Source organism: Daucus carota, chromosome 4 (assembly GCF_001625215.2).
Source record: "Daucus carota subsp. sativus chromosome 4, DH1 v3.0, whole genome shotgun sequence".
In the NCBI taxonomy this organism is placed as follows: Eukaryota; Viridiplantae; Streptophyta; class Magnoliopsida; order Apiales; family Apiaceae; genus Daucus; species Daucus carota.
The window spans coordinates 50,554,264-50,580,020 of NC_030384.2; the positions used below are offsets into that span (position 1 = coordinate 50,554,264).

The 25,757-nt window shown below is 33.6% G+C and overlaps 3 protein-coding genes and 1 long non-coding RNA gene across 5 annotated transcripts; 2 read left to right on the forward strand and 2 right to left on the reverse strand.

Annotated features, from left to right (window-relative positions):
* Window positions 1–188: 188 nt before the first annotated feature.
* On the forward strand, window positions 189–1,746 carry LOC108216278 (uncharacterized). The gene is made up of 3 exons (XM_017388991.2): window positions 189–763; window positions 865–1,050; window positions 1,177–1,746. The coding sequence occupies exons 1-3, from the start codon at window positions 296–298 to the stop codon at window positions 1,462–1,464; spliced, it is 942 nt and encodes a 313-aa protein (XP_017244480.1). The 5' UTR covers window positions 189–295; the 3' UTR covers window positions 1,465–1,746.
* Window positions 1,747–2,877: 1,131 nt separating this feature from the next.
* LOC135152421 (uncharacterized) lies at window positions 2,878–4,055 on the reverse strand. Its single transcript, XR_010291546.1, has 2 exons — window positions 3,961–4,055; window positions 2,878–3,657 (listed from the first exon to the last, which is right to left on the reverse strand). It is a non-coding gene; the product is annotated as an uncharacterized LOC135152421 (long non-coding RNA).
* A 1,401-nt stretch (window positions 4,056–5,456) lies between these two features.
* Window positions 5,457–11,353, reverse strand: LOC108215670 (hypothetical protein). Its single transcript, XM_017388209.2, has 8 exons — window positions 11,025–11,353; window positions 10,475–10,589; window positions 10,290–10,376; window positions 9,515–10,201; window positions 8,281–8,644; window positions 7,325–7,406; window positions 6,957–7,197; window positions 5,457–5,792 (listed from the first exon to the last, which is right to left on the reverse strand). Exons 1-7 carry the CDS (start codon window positions 11,223–11,225, stop codon window positions 6,991–6,993), a joined length of 1,743 nt encoding a protein of 580 aa, XP_017243698.1. The 5' UTR covers window positions 11,226–11,353; the 3' UTR covers window positions 5,457–5,792; window positions 6,957–6,990.
* Window positions 11,354–19,087: 7,734 nt separating this feature from the next.
* On the forward strand, window positions 19,088–24,882 carry LOC108216503 (uncharacterized). 2 transcript variants are annotated; one of them, XM_017389275.2, is made up of 5 exons: window positions 19,088–19,314; window positions 20,383–20,730; window positions 21,356–21,551; window positions 22,154–22,285; window positions 24,620–24,882. In XM_017389275.2, exons 2-5 carry the CDS (start codon window positions 20,411–20,413, stop codon window positions 24,743–24,745), a joined length of 774 nt encoding a protein of 257 aa, XP_017244764.1. In that variant the 5' UTR covers window positions 19,088–19,314; window positions 20,383–20,410; the 3' UTR covers window positions 24,746–24,882. The 2 variants fall into 2 exon arrangements, with proteins under 2 accessions (XP_017244764.1, XP_017244765.1); XM_017389276.2 differs by having other exon boundaries at window positions 20,397–20,730.
* The last annotated feature ends 875 nt before the right edge of the window (window positions 24,883–25,757 follow it).

A 25,757-nucleotide genomic window follows, 5' to 3' on the forward strand; every position in this document is an offset into this window, starting at 1 on the left:
GCATATGAGGCATGAGCTATGCTTTCGAATGTAAAGTGTCTAAAATCTTGTCACTGGTATTTTAAAATACACGAAGATATCGATCTTAAAAAAGTGTCCATATTTCCAGCTGCAACATAGCTGTCCCCAGCTTCCCTTTATTTCCCCATCCGTCGGTGCCCAATTTCCACACACCCCTCGTTCCCTTTCTCACTCCCTTTTATTTATCACACCTAAACTTGTGACCAAACCAAACAAACTCATTTCAATTCCACAACCAAAACAAAACAAACCATCCAAAAACACACCCCCAGCCATGCACTCCAAAACTGACTCAGAAGTAACCACCATCAGCATTGCTCCATCCTCTCCCACCCGCTCCCCCCGCCCCGCTGCCTACTACGTCCAGAGCCCATCCCGCGACTCCCACGACGGCGAAAAGACCACCACCTCGTTCCAGTCCACGCCAACAGGCTCTCCCCCGCACTCGCATTCCTCTGTGGGGCGTCACTCACGGGAGTCCTCCTCGAGCCGCTTCTCGGGCGCTCTCAAGGATGGTTCACGCAAAGTCTACCCCAATGATGGCAATGATCGTCGTAAAAATCACAAGAAAATCGATGTTATTGAAGAAGAAGGGCTTCTTGACGATGAGGAGTATCGAAAAGGCCTGCCTCGTCGATGCTATCTGCTTATTTTCGTTCTCGGCTTCTTTGTTCTCTTCACGCTTTTCTCCTTAATTTTATACGGTGCTAGTAAGCCGCAGAAGCCTAAGGTTACGATGAAGGTAAGCAAGCTAGCTATCTATTGTAATTCAATTATTGTAATTCAATTCTCCGATGAAAATTAATTTGAATTTGGCGACTAATTGTGAAATTGATTTTGCAGAGTATTAAGTTCGAGACGCTGGTGATTCAAGCTGGTTCGGATAATTCAGGAGTTGCCACGGACATGATCACTATGAATGCTACAGTCAAACTCAGTTTTAGAAACACCGCTACATTTTTCGGAGTCCATGTCAAACCAACTCCTGTTAATCTGGATTACTCTAAAATCACTCTTGCTTCCGGAAACGTAAGCTCATCGATTGCAAAAATTTAAATACTCAACTTCTGTTATTGTATTTCTGACAGATTATGGAATTTAAGTCCGTGTGTATTGGGTACGACTTTTTATAACGAGATGAAATCGAATTTGCAGGTGAAGAAATTTTATCAATCGAGAAAGAGTCAGAGGCTATTGACCGTGACCTTAACAGGGAGTAGGGTTCCATTATACGGCAGCGGGGCAACTCTGAGCAGCTTAAACGGAGTTCCCACTGTTCCCGTACCGTTAACACTGAACTTCGTCGTCAAATCAAGAGGCTACGTGTTGGGAAAATTGGTTAACCCAAAATTCGACAAGAAAATCGAGTGCTCGGTTGTTTATGATCCGAAAAAACACAAAAATGTGGCCATCTCATTGAAGAAATCCTGTACGTATAATTGAATTAATTGATGTAACAGAGTACATGTGAGTTGTTGCTTTGCAAGATTACAGATCAGATGGGGTGTTCAATTGAGTAGGTATGGGACGAACGCGGTTATTTAACTTTTGTCATCGAAAAGGGATTCGTCGGTGACTTTTTTTATGTGGAATTTTGGTTAGGAAAATAGGAAAATACACGTGTTTCTTTATTCTTTTTAAAGGTTTTATGTGTATTAATGAGCCTACATTGTTGGGATGAAGATATATGTAATAATGAGTTGAAAATAAAAATTTTGTTGAATACTCGTCGTGTTATGTGGTCTTGTCTTACTTCACAAAACTAATTAATCAATTATTTAAAAAGAAACTGGGCTAGTGTTTCAGGAAAGAAAAAGAATACTTTTTTTTTTATCAAACTATTTTATAGCCATAATATTTGTTCGATACCTGAATTCTGATATAGGTGAGAGTCGAGCCCAAGATTTTGGGAACGACTGAGGTATGGCTTTACGACTGCGCCACTCTCAACCCATAGAAAAAGAATACTTATTAAAGTTTCCAGTGAAATACTCGATATGCGCCAATGAGTTATATGTTTTGACCATAGGTATTAACACACATTTGAACACTCTTATATGATCTCTCATTAATTATTTTAATTTATCATAGAGATTTATTGTTGTTTTTATTCAAAAATAAAAAGTTAATAAAAATTACAAAAATATGTGTTAAATAATAATTTTTTATAAAAACAATTGAGATGGGGAGAATATAATTTCACGATAACTGTCATATTAATTTTTCCAAAAGTAAATGAAATTATACTGTTGCTGATTCGGCTGATGCACTTATGGAATCAGTTATTTGATGCGTGATTTTCTGAAGAAGCTGCTTCTAAAACTTAATTCAACATTAACCAGGTAAGATATGAAATTCATGTGAACAAGTGCCATATAAGTCATACTCATACATCCAGCCAGTAAACAATGCTTTCTTATCGATGTCAACAACTTACAACTCATCTAGTAATCGCTGCTCTGTCATTACAATTTACATATTCGTTGGAGTCTAACAAAATTCAAATTTCGGAAATAAGTTGAGGTTGACTTTTTCGTATTATTTTTACCAGATACTTTCCCCAGAATCATCTAGCCGCTTATCATACTACTGTTTAATAGAGTAAATTTAAATTTGAACATAGAAAAGTAGCCGATAGTATTTAATAAAATTTGAAATTTTAGTCCCATCAATGAGAAAGATATCGTGCAACCAAGTGATAATCGCCGGTTAATATACCACATACATTTATATCGACCACAAAATTATGCAATATAACAAATTTTTCAAAATCCAAATACTCACTTCTTATAGAATGAAACATACATGTCATCATAGTATCAAGTATCATAAAGACTACAATGCCAAACTAGTCCATCACAGTACAATATAATCATCATTAGTAATCACTTTCACTCTATGATTACAATTAACAACATACTATCAGTACAATTCATTACTCACGTTCGATCTGATAACCAAATCTCGCAGTAATCACATATAATTTCACAAATCTGAAACACCACAAGTACAAAGTGGAATCAATTATCATATTATCGATATTAATGATTTTAATCTATCGTCTGCAACGAGTAATGGCAGAACAGCCTCGAGAATACGGGTGAGCTGGACCAGTAGCCGAATGGCAATTATGCGTGTAATAAGATCTCCCTGACCGAGCTGGACAAGGTATTCTATTCGCCGACAAAGCTCCGTAGGAGATGTAATAATGCATAGATCTCCAGTACAGCGATCTTCTCGCGCCGTCTATTACATCCTCTTGGTCTTCATCGAGCTCCAGCTCCACTCCTGCGTAGCCAGATGATGCTGAAGGCCACTGCAGATTCGAGTCCAGTGTCTCGATCTGTGATGAGACTGGGAGTGTTGTGTAAGAGATGCAGATGAGGAGAAAGAGGAGAGAGAGAGATTGTGGTGTCATTTTAGGACAGGGAGTTGAGTGAGTTGAAGTGTGTGTTTGTGTGTGTGTTTTGTAAGAGAATGGGAGAGTGGTGGGAGAGATAAGGGGGAGAGAGAAACTCGCACAGCTCACATGGCGGTGGAGTAATTATGCGGCGGACCCTATTCTATTTGTGTGATGGGCCATTCTAACACGCTTTCATGTTTATTACCCCTTGATTTATGGCTTATTATTACTCCCTCCGTCCCTTTTTATCTGTCCATTTTGGGAAAAAAAACACATACCAAGGAATACTTGATTGTATAAACTTTTTCATTAAATACCTCTAATTAATATCTTGAAAATGATGGAATACCCCTACTTTATGTCTTGAAAATATGAATTCAACCAAGTTTTAAATAAGTCAAGCCTTGAAAATTGAAATTATTGAGATATATTTGAAAAACTATCATTAAATTAGTTTTGAAAGTATAAATGGACAGATAAATAGGGACAAATTCTTACTTCCAAAGTGGACAAATAAATAGGGACGGAGGGAGTACTATTCTTTTCAATTCTAGTGCTGTGTTTATATTGAAATCTGTACTTATGGATTATGATTCTCTATTACCACAAAATAATGCGATCCACAATTTTGAGTTGATTGTGTGTTCTTTTGCTATGGTTATTTTCAAAATTTACAAGTTAGCAATTATTTATATATCAAAATATATGATCTCTCCCCTTGACAAAAAAAAAAATATATGATCTCTCCCCGTTTTTACCAAGAGTTTCTAATTATTTAAGTATAAATATTACATACATATACACACACATATATAAATGATAAAGTATATTGATATTGAGTTTCATAATATATGTTTTACATTTATCAGATATTTTTAAATTTATGAATAACGGATATTCTGATTCTTAGTAATATATTTTGGACTTTTAAGAATAACTCAATTTTTCATCAAAAATCTTTTTCTGAGTTTGTATTATCTTTTAACAACTATCGTATTACAAAAATGTGTAGTTTCATATTTTTTAGCAAGAGATCATTCAAAGGGAAAAATGAAGGAAAAACGAAGGGGAGTGCTGTTTTGTATTCTTTATTTCATTAAATATTCTACATTTTCTGTGAAAAATATTGCATTTGTTTTTAATTTTTAAATGACTAGATTATATTGATATATGCTAGTAATTCACCATCCGTTTCTTCACAAAAATAAAAATAAGTATTAGATTGGGAATCTATACTATACTATAAAAAGCCAACATAGGTATAATTTGTAGTCGTACAAAATTTTGGTTTGGTACTCTGCTCTAAAACTAAAAGTCTACAACATGTAGATAGCTATTAAACAGTTTCATATACTCAAAACACTCCTTATGTATATTAATATCTTTCTAAATATAATTTATAATTAGTTGAAAAAGATGAAACTACTGTTAATAACATATATTAATATTAAAAAAAAATTATAGATAAATGTATAACTAATTATAAATATACAATTTTGAATATCTTTTGTCTAAAATACATATAAATAATTAGAGACGCTACTTTTTAATTATAACGTATTCTACTCGAAATTTAACTCTAACGTGTTCTATTTCATTACAAACACGAACCATTACGTAACATATGAAGATATATGAAATATGAAAATTTTGATTTAAAATTAATTGAATAATAAACTATCACATATTAATATCAGAAAAATAATTATAGATTGATAATAAATTGTGAAAGCTAAATTTCCATTAGAAGATATAATCAGTTGGTTAATATAATTTAATTAAAATCTAAATTATGAATACTAAAATACTAATAAAATGGTGTTAAGATTAAAATTATAATTAATAAATTACGAGTTATATAAGCGTCCGTGCTTTGCACGGGTTAAAGGCTAGTATATATTAAACATTTAAGACACCATTTGCATACTTTCTCTGAGGAATAATAAGCGAAATGATGAGTGGGTTGCATGCTTCAACATACATATCTCCCCTTGTAATTTCAACATACATACTTCCCCTGTTGCTCCAAGTCTTTAACCAAACTTAAAAACTTTGAAAACAACATTTTCAATTCATCCATGAGATACTATAATTCTGTCAATTTTTCACCCATACATAAGACAACATTTGCTTTAATTGTTGATGAACTTGAACAAGTCAAGAAATCAGGTAGTCTGAACTCCACACATCTCTGAGTCGGAGGCTTTAGTGGGTGCTTCACTCTAATAATCTGACCTGACACCATTTAAACAGAATAACAAAACAGTACCTGGTGATAGTTACTCCGTTTCACTCTCCATTCCTCCATCACATGTATTCCATTATCACCCGGATCCGTTGACACAATCATAGTTAAATTAACTATATGCTGCAATGAGTCACACACTAGTTAGTTTGTTTTTCATTCTAAAATTAGATCAAACATGAGGTCAAAATGATATAAAGTTGTAAATATTATGTTCGAGCATCTCCAGAAGCCTTCCACGTCACCCTTTATGTAATATAAAAAATTGGCTGCTTACAATTTAATATTTATACAACTCCACCAACACTCTTTAAATTCACTCTTAGAATTTATTATTACTTTCAATCAAAAGCAAAATGAGAGTATGATCAAAAGTAGAGAGCAATAGAGTATGATCAAAAATGTTGCGTTGCTCCAAAATACTCAAAAATGGTATAAATCATTAAGAATCTCTTCTCTTCCCTCACTTCTAAGAGCTCTATTCCCACTCTTAACTTAAATTTTGTACTAAATTAATGAATGCACTCTTTTTCTCTCTCCACTCTCTATTGTACTCTTACTTATTTAAGGTACTTTAATAATAAAGAATTATTTAAAGAGCTTAAGGAGTTTTTTCCTTGCTAAATGAGCATAAGTAGTGTTGTTGGAGATTGACATACACAACATTACTAGCAGCCAGTTTTTACATTATATATAAAGAATGAACTTAGAGACTCGTGAGATGCTCTCAGAGGAAGATATGCCTTTCATTACCAATCTAAGAACCAACACTTTAAAATCATAATGGAACATCCAAATGCATTACAAATGATTGGATAATATACAGGTACAAGCAATTATCAACTCATCACTATCAGCTTCATGGTTGAATTAGCATAGGCAGATATGATATTAGATAATTATCAATACATAGGCATGTCCAATCAAAACAACCCTTTACAAAAAATTAAAATTGGTTCTTAATGTTGATATTCCATGGTATTCAATGCTATGCAAGAGTACCGTTAAGGTTATGGTTCATCGACAAATAGAGTGATACTCCCTCTGTCCCAAAATAAGTCGCTCTGACTTTTGCACGTAATTTAAAGTGCAAAAAACGTATTTATACACATTATTTTTCAAATTTTTTTCGAATAAAAATTTAACATCTATATTTTTATTCAAGAAAAAAGACAATTTGAAAAATAATGTGTAGAAATATGGTTTTTTGCACCTCAAATTACGCGCAAAAGGTCAAACGAATATTATTTTGGGACAATGGGAGTATTTATGGTGATAGAATCTTACACGAAGTACTGCAAGATGTATGAGACCCTGAAGGCTAAAATGCATGGCAGGTGAAGCAGCCACTTAGGGAACTAATCTGGCGAGTCCTGCGTAAAGATAGAAGCTTATTGGAAGTTGTGGCAACTTGATGGGCTTGGTTAACGACATCAGATCTCCTCATTTCCCGGGCCTTTTTCTGAGCTAATTTGAGCTTTTTCATAATCTTATCCATGGATGATGATCTCTTCTTTTCTAGTTTCATCTGAGTAAAAGAGCACATCTTAAAATTCTACTAATGAAACTAAACTCCTATAGAGTTATTTTAAGCAGTTAATATTACAACAAAATAAATTTACTTTGCTTAATATAATAGAAACATGAGAAAGTACCTCCAATTTGCGTATTGCTGCCTCAGCTTTTGCCTTCTGCAGGTTCTCCCAAGCAGTAATTCTGGCTTCCTCTCTCTTGGTACTAAAACATTTACATTGCAATTTAAACCTAGTTCAACTTGGATAGTGAAAAACACAAAATGCAAAATAAGAGGAGAAGGTCCTTGATGGGTGATGAACGACTTTCTTTTCTGCTTCCCAGACAAAATATAAAAAAAGATAGAGAAGAAACTACACATATGCAAACATTTATATACCCTTTTTTGACTTTATATCTATATATATTGAGGATTCACGGAGACAAGGATAGCCTAGTGGCAATTGAAACTGAGATCACAACTTCGTATTTCGCTCCTTCCTGTCCGCTCCTCTTATACTTACTTAAAACAAGGGATAAATCAAATCAGTTAAACTGAATATTTTTTTGGAAAAATTTAGAAAAAAGATAAATTATATACAGGGAGACAAGAGTATGTAATAATATTGCACTATATCTTGGCTAGCCTCGAAAAAAAATTCTCTATGAATTTGTATCCTCACTTATTTTGAAAGAAAAGATTTATAACATGAAGCATATGCAAGCTTTAATCAGATTTTCAGTTTGGCATACTGTTCTACCAAATACTGAAAGAGGTCCAAAAATATCACACATTGTAGTTGTAGGATAATGTGCTAACAACACAAGAACTGTCTAAATTAATATAATAGCTGAAAGGAGATGGTGTAAAGAGTCCAACTGCATAAAAATGATCGTGTTACAAATTTAAACGCAAAAGTTGTGATATTTCATCTCTACAGTTAATTGCAACACCTATGGTGATCATGAGTTGGCTTATAACCCTTTTCGGGCATCTGAATAGCACTTTCCTAAGAGGGAAAATTACCAAAATATTTCAAGATGTTTTCCAAGACATATTCCGTCAAAAATTAATAAATATGAAATAACAAATACATACTTGGAAATTGTGTTTGAAGTCTCTGAAACTTCCCAATTGGTGGAGCGGATCTCCAAAGCTTTCCTTTTCCAATCATCACCATTTCCTAACACTTTTCCTGTAGTCCGAGATTTATTTTTCTTGCACCACCTAGTCATGGTAACCCGTTCATCAACCTGCACATCTCTGACTTCTTGTTTAGAGGAATGGGAATTCTGCCACTCCACAATGGGTAACCCGGAGTTAGTTGACGAAGCAAAAGAGTGTCTTTCTCTGGGAGATGAGTGTGGGCTTCTCTCGGGGCTCATTTGAGTTGCCATATCCCTTCTTGAGACAGCCCGAGAAATATTCTTCCGCTCATCTTCAACAGTGTTGAGCTTCCTGTCTGTGTTGGATTTAGGGTACAAGTCACAGTTAGAAATGCAGTAGTTAATTGTAAAGGGTACCACTAAATTAACCATCTAATTCAGAATATTATTAGACCCTCCCGCCAGTATTTTTTCCCTTCTTAGTACAATGATGAAGTAAATTCACATGCTTGTTTAATAAACCACAATAGATCCAGGATCTGGACTCAAATATGGATCCACAATTGATATAAACAGCATGGACTGTATTGCTTTCAAAATGCTTAATACTTTATATGAAGCACTACCACTGTTAAACTTTGCCAAACATCACAAATGGTAATATAGAAAGCATTTATTAAGTCAAAGTGGGGAATTGGTCACTTATTAAGCATATCACATTCATCGGCATAGGTGATGAATTGCATACGAGCTACTAGTAAAGAAGAAATCTCAAGTATAGATGTATAAGATTGAATATGTGTATTTTGGAATACCAATACTTAAAACAGAAAACAAACTATAAACCAGCAAGTGAAAAGTAATAAAACATAAACCATTATTTTTTTTGTTAATCTCCCTTTCCCATAAAAAAAGTAATATAAATTGCAGCCGTAATGAATGACATTCTTTCTGGGTTTGTAGCAATGGTTGCAATCAAATGACATCAAGCTTATGCTTTTAGATTAATTACTATTAGGACACGAGTCAAGGGCCAATTGGTTTTTGGTACTTCCATAATATGTATGACAAGGCCAATCACACAATCATCAAACATCATCAATGTCAATCTAACAAAAGAAACCTGCTCGTCATATCTATTTTTTTCCTGCACAAATGTCAAATTGGCACAAGATTTTACTTTATAAGTGCAAAAGGTTAAAAAAAAAGATTTAAAAGAAAAATACCATGAGAGCCTGGAAAGGTTGATTGACAGAGTGTTTCAGAGCAACCGTGAACACTGGCTGATCTTTCTATGCAGGGTTCCATACGTTCATAAAAGTTTCCGATTCCTCCATAACCTGTGTCACGTCGAACTGCAAAACTATTTGCAGCAATCACTCCAGCTGTGAATGGAGAAGCCGCCATAAAATTTTCAACTATCCCTCCGTCAAACATGTGCACAGCTGGAGAGTACATCGAGTAGTATGCAGTTCCAGGGGGGCCCAAAGGCCCGCTTTTTGCTTTGGGCCGCCTCTGTGGCTGAGGAAACGAAGGCCGCGATGAACCATCGCCTGAAACTGGACTAACTATCCACCTCTCCGCATCCTCCCACTTGGAAGGCAATGTTCTTCCGTTATTGAAGGGTAGCAATGCATTATTAATGTTTCTTCTGCTACCACTTGTAGGCAAAGCTACACGTTCTGAACTCCATCCTTTCTGCATTCCCGAGCTTGTGTGGTTATAATTCGGTGTCCCAGGACTGAGAAACGTACTAGTTCGACGAGTCAAAACAGAGCTTTTCTTCAAGACTCCAAATCGTGGGGAAGAGCTTACAACATTTGTTAAAGTATTATTTAAATCTAGCGAAGCAGGTCTTCGCCTATCTGGTTTCTTTAACAAAGCCTCGGATCTAGACCTCCGTACTTGACAATCTAACAAGTGATAACTCGATTAAATTTGTCAACAACTTCATACTCCAAAATCAAAACTTAAAAAAATACAACTCGTGATGCATTTCACCTTTAAGTGCTCGAGAAAAGGAGCTCCTTGCAGAATCTAGTGCTTGATTTTCATCATCTGTTTCTACCTTGCTGCCTTCCGTTTGAACTACACAATAAAATTTTAAAGAGAAACAACAAAACAATGAGTGACAAGCTGAATATATATGTGGTTCACAGACACAAATTTAAATGTGACGGGCATACCTTTCGCCTTTTCTACTTTCCTGCATACAATACTATTCTTATGTACTGTGGATTTGTTTGGATCTAGATCTGGACCACTAGAAGAGCTCTCACCACATTCATGTACAGCCAAATGCTGATTCAATCAAACATACAGATGCTCCTTAGTTGACAAAATTTGAATTCTAGCACTAGATATGCGCTCGAAAGTAAAAGTTATTCGATGCACGAAACAAACTTCTCCCGGTCCATAATTGAACAAAAAATCAAACAAGCACATTCTAATTAATTAATACCATCATGTCTACTCCTATGCGATCAACTTATATAAACATCAAACATATTTAAAATGCGAAAAACGTGACGAGATCTAAATTCTTGCATAATAACTAATTCGTAGCAAGTTCAAGTGAGCTATCTATCACTAAATCTAAGCTACACATTCAACTCTCTCTTTATAAATGTAGCTATTCAGCTACGAATTGAGCTGAAACAGAGAGAGAGAGAGAGAGTCAGAGAGAGAGAGGGGAGAGAGAGTGGGAGAGGAGTGAGAGTGAGAGAGAGAGAGAACCTGAGAGGAATCGGAGAGGAGAGAGTCGTGATCGTGAACATCGGAAGCAAAAGAGCAGCGTTCAACGCTACAAGAAGCAGAAGAGAAGAGAGTGAAGTTAGAGTCAGGAGTGAAGATGACCGAGTCAGGACTCACGTCACGAGCTCCACTGAGTCCGGAACTCGGCAAGCGAGTCTGATCTTGAAACCCTAGCTCCGACATTGTCGAAATGTGTATGCAATTTTCTCAGCACATTGACAGTCTGTATTGTGCGACACAACAAAGATGAACTCAATGTTTGTTAATGCACTTAATTAATGCCCTGTGTTTATGTAAGTAAATAAGTTTAGTTATGATGATGGTTTGAGATTGTTAAGCTGTCTTATCTATCACGCCTAAATCTTTGACTGAACAGATTACCATATCTCCACAGTACTTCTAGATTATGACAGCTAGCCTTGTACCATAGCCTTTGTCTCTTTATTACAGCTCGTTTTTTGTTTCCCATTTTCAGAAACGTTTTCGACGACGTAAAAAATTAAGATAATTTTTCAACAAACGAGTTGTAACTTTTTTTTTATTATTTTAAGAAATGAACTTATAACACTCCTGTGTATATATATATATTTTATATAAGCATGCCTCACACAAAATGTAAAATAAATATTTTCTCTTTTTAATGTCTATTTGAGAAATGATTTTGAGAGAATGAGGTTGACTTATAATTTAAATATTAACTTTTTATGATTTTAGTGAACTAGAGAGTATGTTCGGAATTAATTATATACACTACATATTCCTAGATTGATTATGATAAATTTTGCAATCAGATTAATTGGTAACGAGAAATAATACATATTGATATTATTTAAAAATCAAGAACTGGTATAATTTGATTACATTCTTGATAATACTTTAAAAAAATTATGATTTTTTTTTGGAAATTAAAAATTATGAAATTCATATTTATTGCCAACATCCAAATATTTAAATAAATACAATTTAATTGGCTTCTAATTTTTAAGTACTCTTCCGAGTCTGGTCAAATTTTTGATACCTATGGAAATGAAGTTAAAAAGTGATGGCCGGTCCAAATCAGAAGGAAGAACCAAAACTCGTGCCGCTCAACACGGGTCCTATTGCTACATTATTCACCTTGCTTTAGTTTTTTATTCAACCCTTCTTCAATTATTCCCAACTTCCCATTGCCCAACCCCAATATATTGCCGCATGTCGAGGAATTAATTTCATTCCTTAGCGCGAGTACGTAATAATATTTTATTTATTTTATTTTGTCAAATGAGTACATGATTATATATTATATTTTTTGTCATATGATATAATGATAACATATCGTTAGTTAGGAACAAAACTTTATTAATACAGAGCACTAGCCCATCACAAGAAGCCCAAAATCCCATTAGAGAAGCCCAATTTTGACACCACTCCGGAGTTATACCCGGGTAATGTTCATGTTTTTTTTGAAAGAAAGGTATATTCATGTTGTTATCAAAATCAATATACTTTTATAAAGGAGAAGCGAGGGGCGTGTATGTGGCGCCTCTCACATTGCTCCGTTCTATTTTTCTAATTTTCTGAAATTTTTGGATAAAAAATATCAAAAAGAGGAAAAATATCAAAAATTAGAACTACTTTTTTTAGTTTTGGGTATATTAGAAGTAAGTGTCAGAATCTGATTTTGTTTCAAATTATTTATGGAATATAATAGCTTGAAAATTTTAATCTGATTTTGTTTCAGATTATTTAATTATGGGAAAGAGTAGCACACAAGGCTCTCTGCACCTATAAATACCCCTACAGATTGTAGGATTTTGGATCATCCAAACACAACCTCCTCTCTCAACCCTACCTCTCTCTGGTGATAATTCTCTTGCTCGATTTCTAACTCGATGGCGCCGTTCTTTTGCAACGATAAGTGAGGCTTTTTATACAGTATTAAAAAAAAAAGGTTGTTGCAAGTAAAGGTAGTTATAGACCACTATGTGGGAGTCGACAAATCCAAACGTGGGAAAACAATATAGTCTTGACATGATATTGATGGATGATATCAATAAATTAACTATTAGCGATGTATGTTTGCTGGTTATTCTTTTATAATATTTGTTTTGTTCATCGGACATGTTTGTTGTTAATTTTTATATGATTTACTTTGTATACGGGAAAAAATTATTCATGCATTATTAGTTTGCTCCGTTCAAGCAAATTTTAAATGAAGGCTGTCTATACAGTATTAAAAAATAAAGGTTGTTACAAGCAAGTGTTGTTATAGACCACTATCTCACGGATTTAAGTTAGATGTTTTTGTGCACAATCAATCCAAAAAAATTGGAGGAAGGTGACAATGTAAGAACATGATTACTTTTAAAAAAAACGCAAAAAAAAATTAAGATTCGTCGTAATTTAAATTGTTAATCACATGAATAAATTTATTTTCATTTTTTCACCATGAATTATAGTCCAATTTTGCAATTTTATATATTATTATTGGTATTATATCAAGATTTAATGATATAAAATTTATTTTATCCGACAAATATTAATTTTGAATCATTAATATACTATTATAGACAGCCACAAAATTATTTTATTCTATAAATATTAAAATTAAATCATGAATATAATTTTTATACGCCGCCGCAACGCGCGGCTTTTCAGCTAGTATCATTAATTTGATTGATTAATCATTAACTGATTTATTTTTAAGACATAAATAACTGTTTTATATTTTATGAAATTAATATGACTAATTTAATAAACCAATATTATTATTTTATCTCACTACTCGATTAATATTCAATTTTTTGATTTTTTACAATTATAGTCATGATTTTATAAAATTTGAAAATAGAAAAAAGAATGTCTAAAAAATTTACTTCACGTGCCCACAATCTAACTAAATCTTATATGATAAGAGCATCTTCAACCATGAAAAATCCATAAAATAGCTAAAAAAGGTGAGTTGTCATGTCAAAAATAAAAAATTTAGCCAACCACTTCAAAAGTTCACATTCCAACCATAGTGAACTGTGTCTATAAATTTAGCCAACTTCCTGTGGATGGCTAAATTTGTCGAACCTCTACAGGTCTGTAAGAAATCTGTAGGAAGATTGCACATCATTTATTACCATATCGAACTGATATATTCTATTTTAACAATCTAAAATATTAATAACATACTATTTTTAAATTATAGTCAATCAATATAGCTAATACCATTGAAGCGAAATGTCTTACAGGTTTAGCAAATTTTACCTAATGTTTTACAGGTCCAATTACCCAACAACTATAGCCAACACCGTTGGGGATGTAAAATGTAATATACTATTTAATAATATACTATTTAATAATAGCATGTAATATACTATTTAATAATAACATGTAAAATGGAGGACTAAATTATGAGAAATTGCCCTGAATAACGAATTTTTAATAACCAGATATCCAAAATACACATTCTTCATGCAACAGTCCTCTTTACCCACTTAAACTCGAACTCTAAAAATGCGTGTACACTGTTAGAGCATCTCCAACGGCGTTGGCTATAATCGTTGGCTAAATTAGACCTGTAAGACATTATGTAAAATTTGCTGAACCTGCAAGACATTTTACTTCAATGGTACTGGCTATATTGGTTGGCTATAATTTAAAAATAGTATGTTATTGATATTTTAAATTGTTAAAATAGAATATATCAGTTCAATATGGTAATAAATGATGTACAATCTTCCTACAGATTTTCTTACAGACCTGTAGAGGTTCGACAAATTTAGCCATCCATAGGAGGATGGCTAAATTTATAGACAACAGGTGAGCATGGTTGGAGTTGTGTTTTTGGAGCTGTTGGCTAAATTTTTTTATTTTAAGTAAGCCAACTCACTTTTTAGCCAATAGCTTTAGATGGTTGGAGATGCTCTTATGTAGTTAAGAATAAACAAAGAAAATGTCCCTTTTTTTTTCCTGAGCTTAACCTAATTACATACACACGGACATAGTACATGTTATCCGCACAATACTCGATGCTAATTCTCTTCATTTATCAACTTATTATCCATCAAATCGATTTCATCTGCCTTTTCTTTAAGATGGTTTCAGATGTATAGCTCTAATTAGACCATTTCTCTTCTATTACTTAGGCGTAGGAAAGTTTTAGAACCACACGACAATGCGCATATGTCTCATGCGTGTAATACTGAATTAATATTAAAAATCATAAATATGACAAAACACGCAAGCTTAGAATGCGTGTATACCTGCACGCATACTCAATATGCGCAACTCTTTGGTTATTTTGGATACAATTTTCAAGCGTGAATAGTTCGGGCATTTTTCTACAAATATTAGTATTTAAGACTTTCACCCCTAAATTATGGGGTCGTTTGGCTATTTTAAAATAAGTACTTTTGCTTAATGTAAAAAGGTAAGGTAGATTTCAAAAGCAAGTAGTTAAGACTTAAGAATGATTACACTGTTTGGAAAAGATTTAAGAATGATTAAACTATTTGGGAAAGAAATACAACAAATATGTATTTCTAAAAGATAAATTCAGAAGGCGGGCTTATAATCGGTTGTGAAACACCATCTATAACCTACCTATAACTTAGAGTTGTACAAATTCTTTAACGATTTCCATTATTAAGGTTTATTTATCATCTCGTTTAACTTTCCTTTTGCCCTTCAAAACCTGTCTGTCACTTATTTTTATATATACTAGCAGCTATCCTATTTATATTTTTAATTTAAATAGAAATTTAATACTATATTGTAATTAATCTTATTTACGCTGCATATATAAGCTTTGTATTTTTATATTCCGAATAATGTTCTTGTTTCGACTTAAATCAGTCCGATGGATCAAATTTTGATCAATAATTACATGAAAAACTTTAAAAATATACCTAAATAATTTAAAACACAAAAATCTTAATGTTTTTAAGTAATGAAAAATTAATTTTATCATCAAAAAATCAAACACCATCAAGGGATGAAGTATTTAATTAAAAGAAGGAAATATTCTGTGTAATAACCAGTATATTGATTTCTATTGCTGGGTACAAAAGGAAATTACTACAAATCAGCGTGCAAAAATATTGTAACAGAACCACTGCACTGTGTGCATCAACATAGTAGATTTTAACTCAGTATATATGTTACCAAATTAATCTAGACTCAGCCACCCTTGCTATTCTTTTTGATCAATGTATAAAATGCAACTTATTCTATTACCATTATCATCAACTCCTGTTCATTATATATTGGAGTTGTTTTGGTGTTTGCAATTCCATTGTTGTGGCAGAGATGGAGCGCAGTGGTGATGCCGTGGCCAAGCTTGGGAGGAGCCTTAGAATGATGAATCTTGATCGTTACTTCGAACAGGAGCCTGAGTTTTCGGTTTCGGAGCCTGTAACTAAACAGAAAGCTACTGCTGCTAACAAGCACATTGAAGATCATTACAAGAATCATCACCAAAGCTTGCAGGATCGCAGTGAGAGGTTCCATTTAAATTTTACTTTTCTACTAATTATTTTTAGCGAAATTTATAAAAATAACAATATTTTCAAACTTATTTTCAAAAATAGGGTCGAAGTTGTAACTGAAGTTGCATAGTAGATTTACAGGAGTTTCTGCAACTTGGGTATTTGTGAAAAAAAACACTTATTTTTATTTATGCATGCACTGATGCACATGTCTGTTTGATGCATGTGGAAAAGCTATTGTGATTGTTGTGTCTGTATGTGTGAGGTACTGACTTGTGAATTTTTTTTTTTTGCGTATTTAAGGAGACTGGCGGTGAAAAGGAAGAGGCAAGAAGAGCAAGTGACGAGTGATGTTAAAGAGGAGATGATGAGGGCTTTGACAGAGAAGGAGGCCGAGTTTATGAGATTGTGAAGAATAATTCGCATCTATGAAACAAAAAACACATGTAATTGGGTCGCAGATTTTATGGATTAGTCTGATTAAAAGTATATATAGGTTGCTTATGCTTGAATTCAGTTCGTCCATTGCTAATTCTTTTTAAGTCCTTGTTCAATTTTTCTTCCCATGATTTCTGAATGGTCGACTGACAATATTGTAGTTTAATGGTTGAATGCTTCACTCTCGTCTTCCATGGTTGATTTATTTATCATGTTTAACATTCGCTCTATAACTATAAATTGTAGCTCTTGTGATAGATTGAGAGTGTCTGTAGTTCTATGTTCATGTGATCTCTTAATATGGTTGCTATTAGAATTGAAATTCCTCTCCATGTTGCAGATGTTGGCATCATAAGATTCCAACTTCATAGGATATACCTTTAAGAAATCTGATATACGAAAATTTGTTGGAAATTCAGGTATGCTGCTTTAGTATTGTGCTTCCAGCAGTTGCGTTTAATTAATGTTCTTTGGTAATCCTGTTTACCCTCATGTAAGCATCTCAATTAGTATCAAAGAGCTAATAGGTAATTGAATCAGTTATTAGTAGCAAAATAAGGGCTTTAATCTCATCTTTTTGAAACAGAGGGAGCCAAATTATTTATGATGTTTGAAGATTTAGTATGAGACTCAGACTATCACCATGATCAACAGATAGCAGGAAGTTTTGACTTCAGAAAATATGAACAAATAGGATTCTTGGTGCTACATATAAGAGGCTTTAAGAAACTAATGTTGCAGCACCTCTTACCTAAGATTAAGTGCTTGTTTGGTTAGTAATAGGAAGTTAAATCCTATGTGATTTGAAATTACTATGGCAATTATAATAAATGGGAAGTTAAAATTTGTGTTTGGTTGATAGATGGGTTTTAACTTCCTATAGGAAGTGCAAGTTACCAAGGGGGTGTAGGTCAATAACTTCCTATGTTTTGTGGGCATTTAAAATTCCAAGGAACTTACACTTCCCCGATTAATGTCAACCAAACAGTTTCATCAAATACTACTTCCTAGGAATTTCTACTTCCCACATATTTAGATGTCAACCAAACAAGCACTAAACATAAGATAGTAAACCCTGATTGTGCTCAGAACTTCAGATGCATTTGATGATTTTTAAACTTGTAGTGGTTATTGTCGTTGTAATAACCGTTTACGTAGGATAATAGCCGTAATTAGGAATGCAAATGGATTGAAGCCCCCCTCTCTGTTATCCTTGACTGGTATGATTTTATTGGCCTGAGAGCACCTTACTTTGTGCATCTGCTTGGTCATATGCATGAGTACGCAATAATCTGGAGATGGTATCAAATTTCTTTCTTGCAGATCAGCTAGGCATGCAAGATACTGAGATGACAGAGGAGGGAAAGAACTGATGTTATCAGACTCAACTTTTTTTATGATTTCAGTGACAAGATGATAATTTAAGGCCAAAACTTTAACCTCCAGAGATCACCGGTTTTGCACATTTCTTTTGTAAATTGTATTGTCCCATTCACAAAGTTTCAGGTATATTTTTACAGTTAGCCGTTAGGAATATTTTTATTCTTAGGATCCAATTTCCTAATTTTATTCATAGGATCCAGTTTTTGCGAATTTTGTTACTAAGTTTGATCACAGATATTTCAAAGAGAAACAATGAAAATCTTTCTTTTCAGGGGTAAAAACAATAGTATTTATAAATTTGAATATGATTTTCACTGTCTTTAATATTATCTTAAATTAAAATAAGATATGCGCCATATTTGATGTAAAACGAAGTGTTACATTGTACTTCTTCCTCATAAAGACATTTTGATCATGATATTACAAATAAATTATTTTTAGAAAAGATTATATATTTATATTATTATTGAAAATAAGAAATATTATATAAACTAAGCCATCAAAAAATATTTTAAATAAAATAAATATAAATTACTATAGTGGTATTTGTCTGTTAATGATCTGTCATACGATTATATATCCAATTATATTCGGAGGAATGAGGATTAAATGAATCCGCGTCTTAATTAAGCAAAAGTAAAAACAAAAAAGAATTAATAAAGAAGAACGGCAGGCCATGATTCATTCAACACCTGTGCTTTTTTTTACAGGGAGCTGGCAAATAACCTCAACCACGTGGAACATTTCACATATCTGATATCTATACATCCAGCGAGAGAGAGTCAGAGAGAGAGAGAGAGAGAGAGGTGATTTTATATACAGGGAGAGAGATAAAAATAGAAACTTTTGGGCGCACACACAGACCTCCCAATCGAAACCCTAAATTGCAACAAAAGCCCCCATTTTTTCCGCGTTACTGTCTGATAATACATATAATTTCCCCCTAATTAATTGCTCCTCTTATCACCTCATGCATCTATTTTGAGCACTTCAAGGTATGTTCTTCCCCAATTTTTTCCAGCTTTTAATTAATTATTTTGATTATTAATTATATTTAATTAATGGAAATTGCTTTTTTTTTTTTTTTTGACAAAATGCAAATTCACTCCATTAAATTAAAACAAGTCTAGTCGGGACAGATCCCCAACTGACAATGCAATCAGGTTAATAAACAATAAAACGAGCTAAACAAATAGTCGCATTGTTTCCAGACTGCTTAACACAATGAATCCAATGATTCTTGAAATTGAAAATGAATACAAAGGCTTCTCGAGTAGTCCAGTCTACATCAATCCCGAAAATGGTAGCTTCACAATTGACCTTCACAATAGCTCCATGGCTGTTGCGGTGTTCAGACGACTCAGTTGTAAAAACTAAGCAATGAGGAACAAGAATCCTCGAATAATGAACAACTATAATTTGTGAAAGGTGAGCACATGCGATCACCACCGTTCCAAGCATACCCCAGCTATCTACATGCCGGGAGCCAGCTATAGACATGCCGAAAGTATTAATGATGCGATAAACCAGATCTCCCAAAACTCCATCCCAATCATTCTCATTGATAATGCAGGAAGACATAACAACCACAAATATAACACCCAGAAATTGGGTACTAAATCAACACACGCCAAAAGGCGAGACGGAAAAACACAATCGGACCTTTGATTTCAAAAGATTCGATTTATTCAGAAAACAATCAAGTCCAAGCTCAAATCCGAAACAGATCTGAAAATAAAACTCGATTGGAATTTTCGAGGTTTAAGCAACACTCGATTTTATTGAAAAACAAAAAATAGGTAAATAGTGGAGAAGATGGGAGAGCGAAAATGATTTGGTGGAAGTAGAGGATGAAGGTGAAAAATGGAGAAGTGACGGCTAATTTTGGGAGTCGACCCTCAAAACCCTAATTTGAGAGAGAATAACAATGACCGCAAGAAGTTATTAGTTAAATTAATGGAAATTGCTTTAATTCAACTAGTTTTACTGATTATATTGTGGTGACTCGAAATTAAATCAATGAATTACCCAATTAGAAGGTAATGCTTTTTGATGTTTTTTAGGGTTCTTTAAATAGGTGTTTGTATTACAATGCCGTCGTTTATGCCGGCATCCAAGGCGATAGGGCGAATTTTGTTGCGAAGAAATGGTGCAAGGCAGGTGGCGAGTTGTAATAAGGGTACTGGGGAATTGGGAAGTCGTGTTCGAGCGCGATGGTTGAGTAGTGTTGGCTGTGTTGATAGATATCCGTTGGTTGGTGATCCAGTTGGTTCTGTGAGAAAAGATGATTGTTTTTCGATAGGAGGGAGCACGTGTAGTGGTTTTGTTCAAAAGAGGGGATTTCTTGGGTGTGGTGATGGGGAGGAGGGAAATGTATTGGCCAAAGTTTACGAGGAGAAGCGCATTTTAGGGTGAGTTATCTTTAAATTTGGTTTTTGCAGTTATTTGTCTATTGAGACTTGAATTATTGTTATACAATAATTACACATATAAAGACGAGGTCTTCTGTGTTTGTTTACATTTTGAATATGTTCTGAGCAATAGATGTTTGGAGACAAAGCCTTCTAATTTTAAATTTTACCCAATACCCTTCTTTTGTTTGCAATTTAAATTATTTACATACTTTTGAGCTAATTAACAGTCACTTATTGTCTTTATCAGTTGGTTATCCATAAACTACCTATCTACCTTTTGCTCTGTTATTGTGCCTGATTTTAATCTCTTGTCTAGCATTTGGCCTGAAATTTTAGCCTTAATTTTTGGCTGTCGCAGATGCTCACCTTTTACAACTTTAGTGGAGTTCTATCCCATTAACCAATGTATGACAAGCAACAAAATGTGTGTGAACTTTTTCTGAATATATACAGAAAGTAGAATTTCTGAGCCAAAATTTGTAGTTTGTTTTAGCTGAGAAGTTGATTTTGGCTGTTTGCTCTCCTCTTTGGTTGTTGTAGGTCCTTGATATTGATCTATGATGAACTTATTTAGCTTTACATGTCAGAATAAATATTGATCTCATATTTCTTTTCTCCCAAGGTATTCTCCAGAGCAATTATTTTCTGTGGTTGCTGCTGTTGACTTTTACTCAGATTTTCTTCCTTGGTGTGAGAGATCAGACATTGTTAAGCGTTTTCCTGATGGATCATTTGATGCTGAGCTAGAGATTGGCTTCAAGTTCCTGGTTGAAAGTTACGTGTCTCACGTTGAAATGAAAAAACCAACATATATAAAGGTATTCTATATCTAAATTACACCGTGTTTCTAAACTTTTCTATGTTATATGCTTATTTCTGATTTTATATATCTAACAAACTGAAGTAAACTTGTAGTGCTGTTATATCAATTTTTAATCAATAATGCTAATTCCATTTAGTTCTGCCTTTTTTCAACTCTAAGCTCGTATGTAGAGACTTAGCCTGGAAATAATTTTACAAATGAAGTACTCAATTTTAAGTTTGGTGTCATTGGCATTCATCTCAGCAAAGTAACTTATAGGATTGCTGTCCCTAGTTGATAGAACTCCATAGGCTTCTGAAGTTTATGTTAAGATTTATTAAGATGGAAATTATATAGGGCTTGGAGTTAGAAGTAGGAAAGCTTTGGCTGTTCTTTCTGGCTCTATTATTAAGAAGTTGCTCTGACCCATTTGTTCATACACATGCTGCAGATTAATAGTTTAGCCTGCTTCATATATTGTTGTGCCTAAATGGTTTATCCTATGTCCTAAAGTTAATGCTGAACTATTAATCAGTGGTCATTTCTTAAAATTAATGTGATTGCTGATTGTGATCATTTTTGTTGAGTTGTATCTTTATTCATCTGTCTCGCCTGCAGACTACTTCTTCAGAAAGTCGCCTGTTTCATCATTTGATTAACATTTGGGAATTCAACCCGGGTCCAGTCCCAGGAACATGCAGTCTATATTTCTTAGTAGACTTTAAGTTTCAGTCACCATTCTATAGACAGGTGCGTCCTTTGCTGGTTGTATCTTACTTTACTTCCCTCTAAGGACAAAATTGGTGAATGTATATAAAAGAAGCCTGCAATCTGATTGCTAGATAAACTGTTAGAGTTGTAGCTCCTTCCTCCTGGTATTCATACCCCCATCACAGGTGAAAGTTACTTTCAGTTAGATTTGTTTTTTTAATAGATAATATAGTGAACAATTGAAAACAAAACAGAATTTGTGTTGTTTATTGGGTTTGATTAGTCGGTAATGTCATGAGCATCTGCTAGTCTTTTTGGTATACAATATACTGTTTAATTAAGAAGAATTCATTTGATATTATTTTGTGTGAATTATATTTTGAGAGGATGTAATGTTTAGTACATATGCTACTTGGGTTAGAAAGGCGTGTCACCAGTAATGGACATAAAAGCACTTCTTTAATGATGTCAATGTCATAGGCTTGTTATTATATTAATACTTTAACAGGTTTATGAAATGATTTTTTGTTGATGTTGCCCAACTTAGATGTTTCATGATGTGCTTACATTTCACATGTTATGGATGTGCTTGAAGTCTGAGCCACACGTTTTATACGTAGTTTTGATGTGCTTTGTGCAACATGTAGTGCTGACTGCTGATATGGTAAAATTAGCTGCAGGTATCTTTGGGTATCATATGTACTAAAAAACTTGTTGCAGATTCATGAGTACAATGAGGCTAGTTAGATTGAGACGGCTAGTGACATTGTCTTTATCCAAAAAATATCAATATCTACCACACTACCAGATACATATATAACTGATATACTCTTATAGGTTGTGGCACAGGAGTGTGTTCAATAGGTTAATATAATAAGGATAAATAAATATTCTCATGTGTTATCCTTCTTGAACATACATGGATAATGAATTAGAAGTTTGATAGTATTCAAAACCATCTAAATATAATTCCAGGATTATGATTTCTTTAAAGAGAAACTGCCTGGCAAAAGCTTAGTGTACAAGGCGAAGCAAATAAATCAGAATTATTGCATATAGATATTTTTTATCATTTTTATTTAAGATCTTGTAGCTTTCTATCCGGCATAAGGGATGATGATAGGGATGGGCTTTTTCCGCCCACCTACCGAACCTCAATCCAATCCTCGCCCTATTGGAATGGGGATTCGTGGAATCTTCCAGGAACAAGGGAGATTTATAGAAAAATTGGGGATCAGGGTGGGGACAAGGATTAGGTATCGTTTGGCATTGCTGTTGCAAATAACAACTTTTTGCTGAAAAACTGTTTGGTAAATCTAAAAACAGCTTTTCTGAATAGCTACTTTTGAGTTAAAAGTTGATTTTAGGAAAAGCAGGTCCTCCCATGCTTTTGGAAGAAGTTGCTTTTCAGCTTTTGCGGAAAGCTGTCATAAATTTCACTATCAAACCTCATAAAAAACATAACTTTTTATATTATAACTGAAAATATGCAAATCCAAAAAACAATTACCAAACAGCTATATGATTTCTACAATAACACCTTTTTTACCAACACATTTTCTAGACAGCACAATAATTTTTAACAGCATTCCCAAGCAGACCTTTAGTGTCTCACCGTCCCGAAATCCGCCACCCCCTATCTCTAATATAAATATTAGATTTATATACATCGATCTTTATAAATTGAAGTCTTTCTAACAATATATGAATTTATGTTTTGTATGTGGTGTAACCTTGAACCAAGACGAAGTATGTTAATTTAATACTCCCCCCGCCCCCCTTTAACATGTCCTTTTTGAAAAAACATTTGTCCCAAAATGCTCGTTCTTTTTTTCCCCGGAACAACTTAAGAATATTTTGCAAGAAATATCATTGGACTACAATTCCCAATATTTGACTAATATACATGTACATACAACTCAATTTAATTCACTAGGGTAGACAAGGAGACAAAAAACTCAACCAACATTTTCTTAAAATGCGTAACTTTTTTGAAAAGGACAGGTAAAAGGGGACGGAGGGAGTAACTATTAATTAGAAGGTTATGTATGAGAAATTACAAATAGATAAAACCTCGAGACCATAGAAGAGAACATGAGAAGCTGTTGATTATGTTGATTTGATGATGAGTGGTATAATGCATTTTCTATACATTTGTTACCATATATTTGTCAAAGTACCATTGAATACAAATCTGCATTTGTCTTGATCCTGATTTCCAGAAGTACCATTGCCAGCGGTATTTCATGTTCCAGCTTATATGCGGACACTTTTGTGCATAAAACTTAAGAACACTCTAGTTGTTTTTTCCGAGCCTTTTCCTGGTTCTTGTGTTCTTTCCCTGACTAATTGATTTGCTTTCATATACTGCAGATGGCGACTATGTTCTTCAAGGAGGTGGCAACTAGACTTGTTGGTTCATTTAACGACCGTTGTCGTTTAATTTATGGACCAGAAGTACCTGTTGCGAAATATAGCAGTGAGAAACAAACCACATGAGACTGGATTTTATTATATTTTGCTGATTCCATGTAAATTTGAATCCTACAAGAGTTGACAACAGATGAAATTAATACCTACATAAAAACAATTTCGATTTTTTTAAAATCAATTTGAGATGTAAGCATGTTCAAGTTTGTTGGGATCTTTAATCATCAAACTTCGGAGTCAAAAATTAGTAGTAGTTGAAGTAGTAATATTGCATTAGGAAGTAAATCATAGTAGTAATATTGCATTTAGGAAGTTAAACATTATGTATAATGTATACGTCGCCTTCAAATTAAAAAGAATACAAGAAAAGATGAGAAAAAGTTTATACAATTCGACAAAATAAAGGGTCTGTTGTTGGATGAAGTAATGTTCGTTGGTAAAAATATCTCGTATTATTGTGTCTAGGTTTTTTTGATGTAAGCTGGTACTCTCGGTATTTTTTTTATGGAGGCTGGTTGTTTGGGTGATTTTTCACCGGTAATGTATGATTAAAATTTCCTATAGCCACATAAAAAGTTTTGTTTTGTAACTGTTTATATGAATTTTTTTCCTTATATGTCTTACAAAGATGTATCTGTTCTAAAAATAATATTTTTAAAGATGAGCAAAAGTCAATTCAGGTGTTCGGGAACGTAAATAAAAAAACTCATCATTTGAACTATGTCCGATTGTGTTGTTATAAGAATTTTATATTATGTAGTGTTAACTGAAATTGAGGTTTGCATCCTTAAACTCTTCGATCCTGTTTTCTACTTTTCCGGGAGGACCAAGGAGTGTCAAATTTAGATGATAATAACAGAGCCTAGCTTGTTGCCATTCATTATGTTCTGTTGAAGGTGATCATTAAGCTCAAATTACACAATTTCTTATATGAAAATTAAATAAAAAAAAGATGCACCGAGTCAAATTTTACGGGTGATACGAAATCATGTCCCAATATAATCACTTTCAAACCAGCTAAGTACAAGATTTAGTCCCAACGTAAGAGACAAGAAAAATGGATGGGGGAATGAGTATTCAA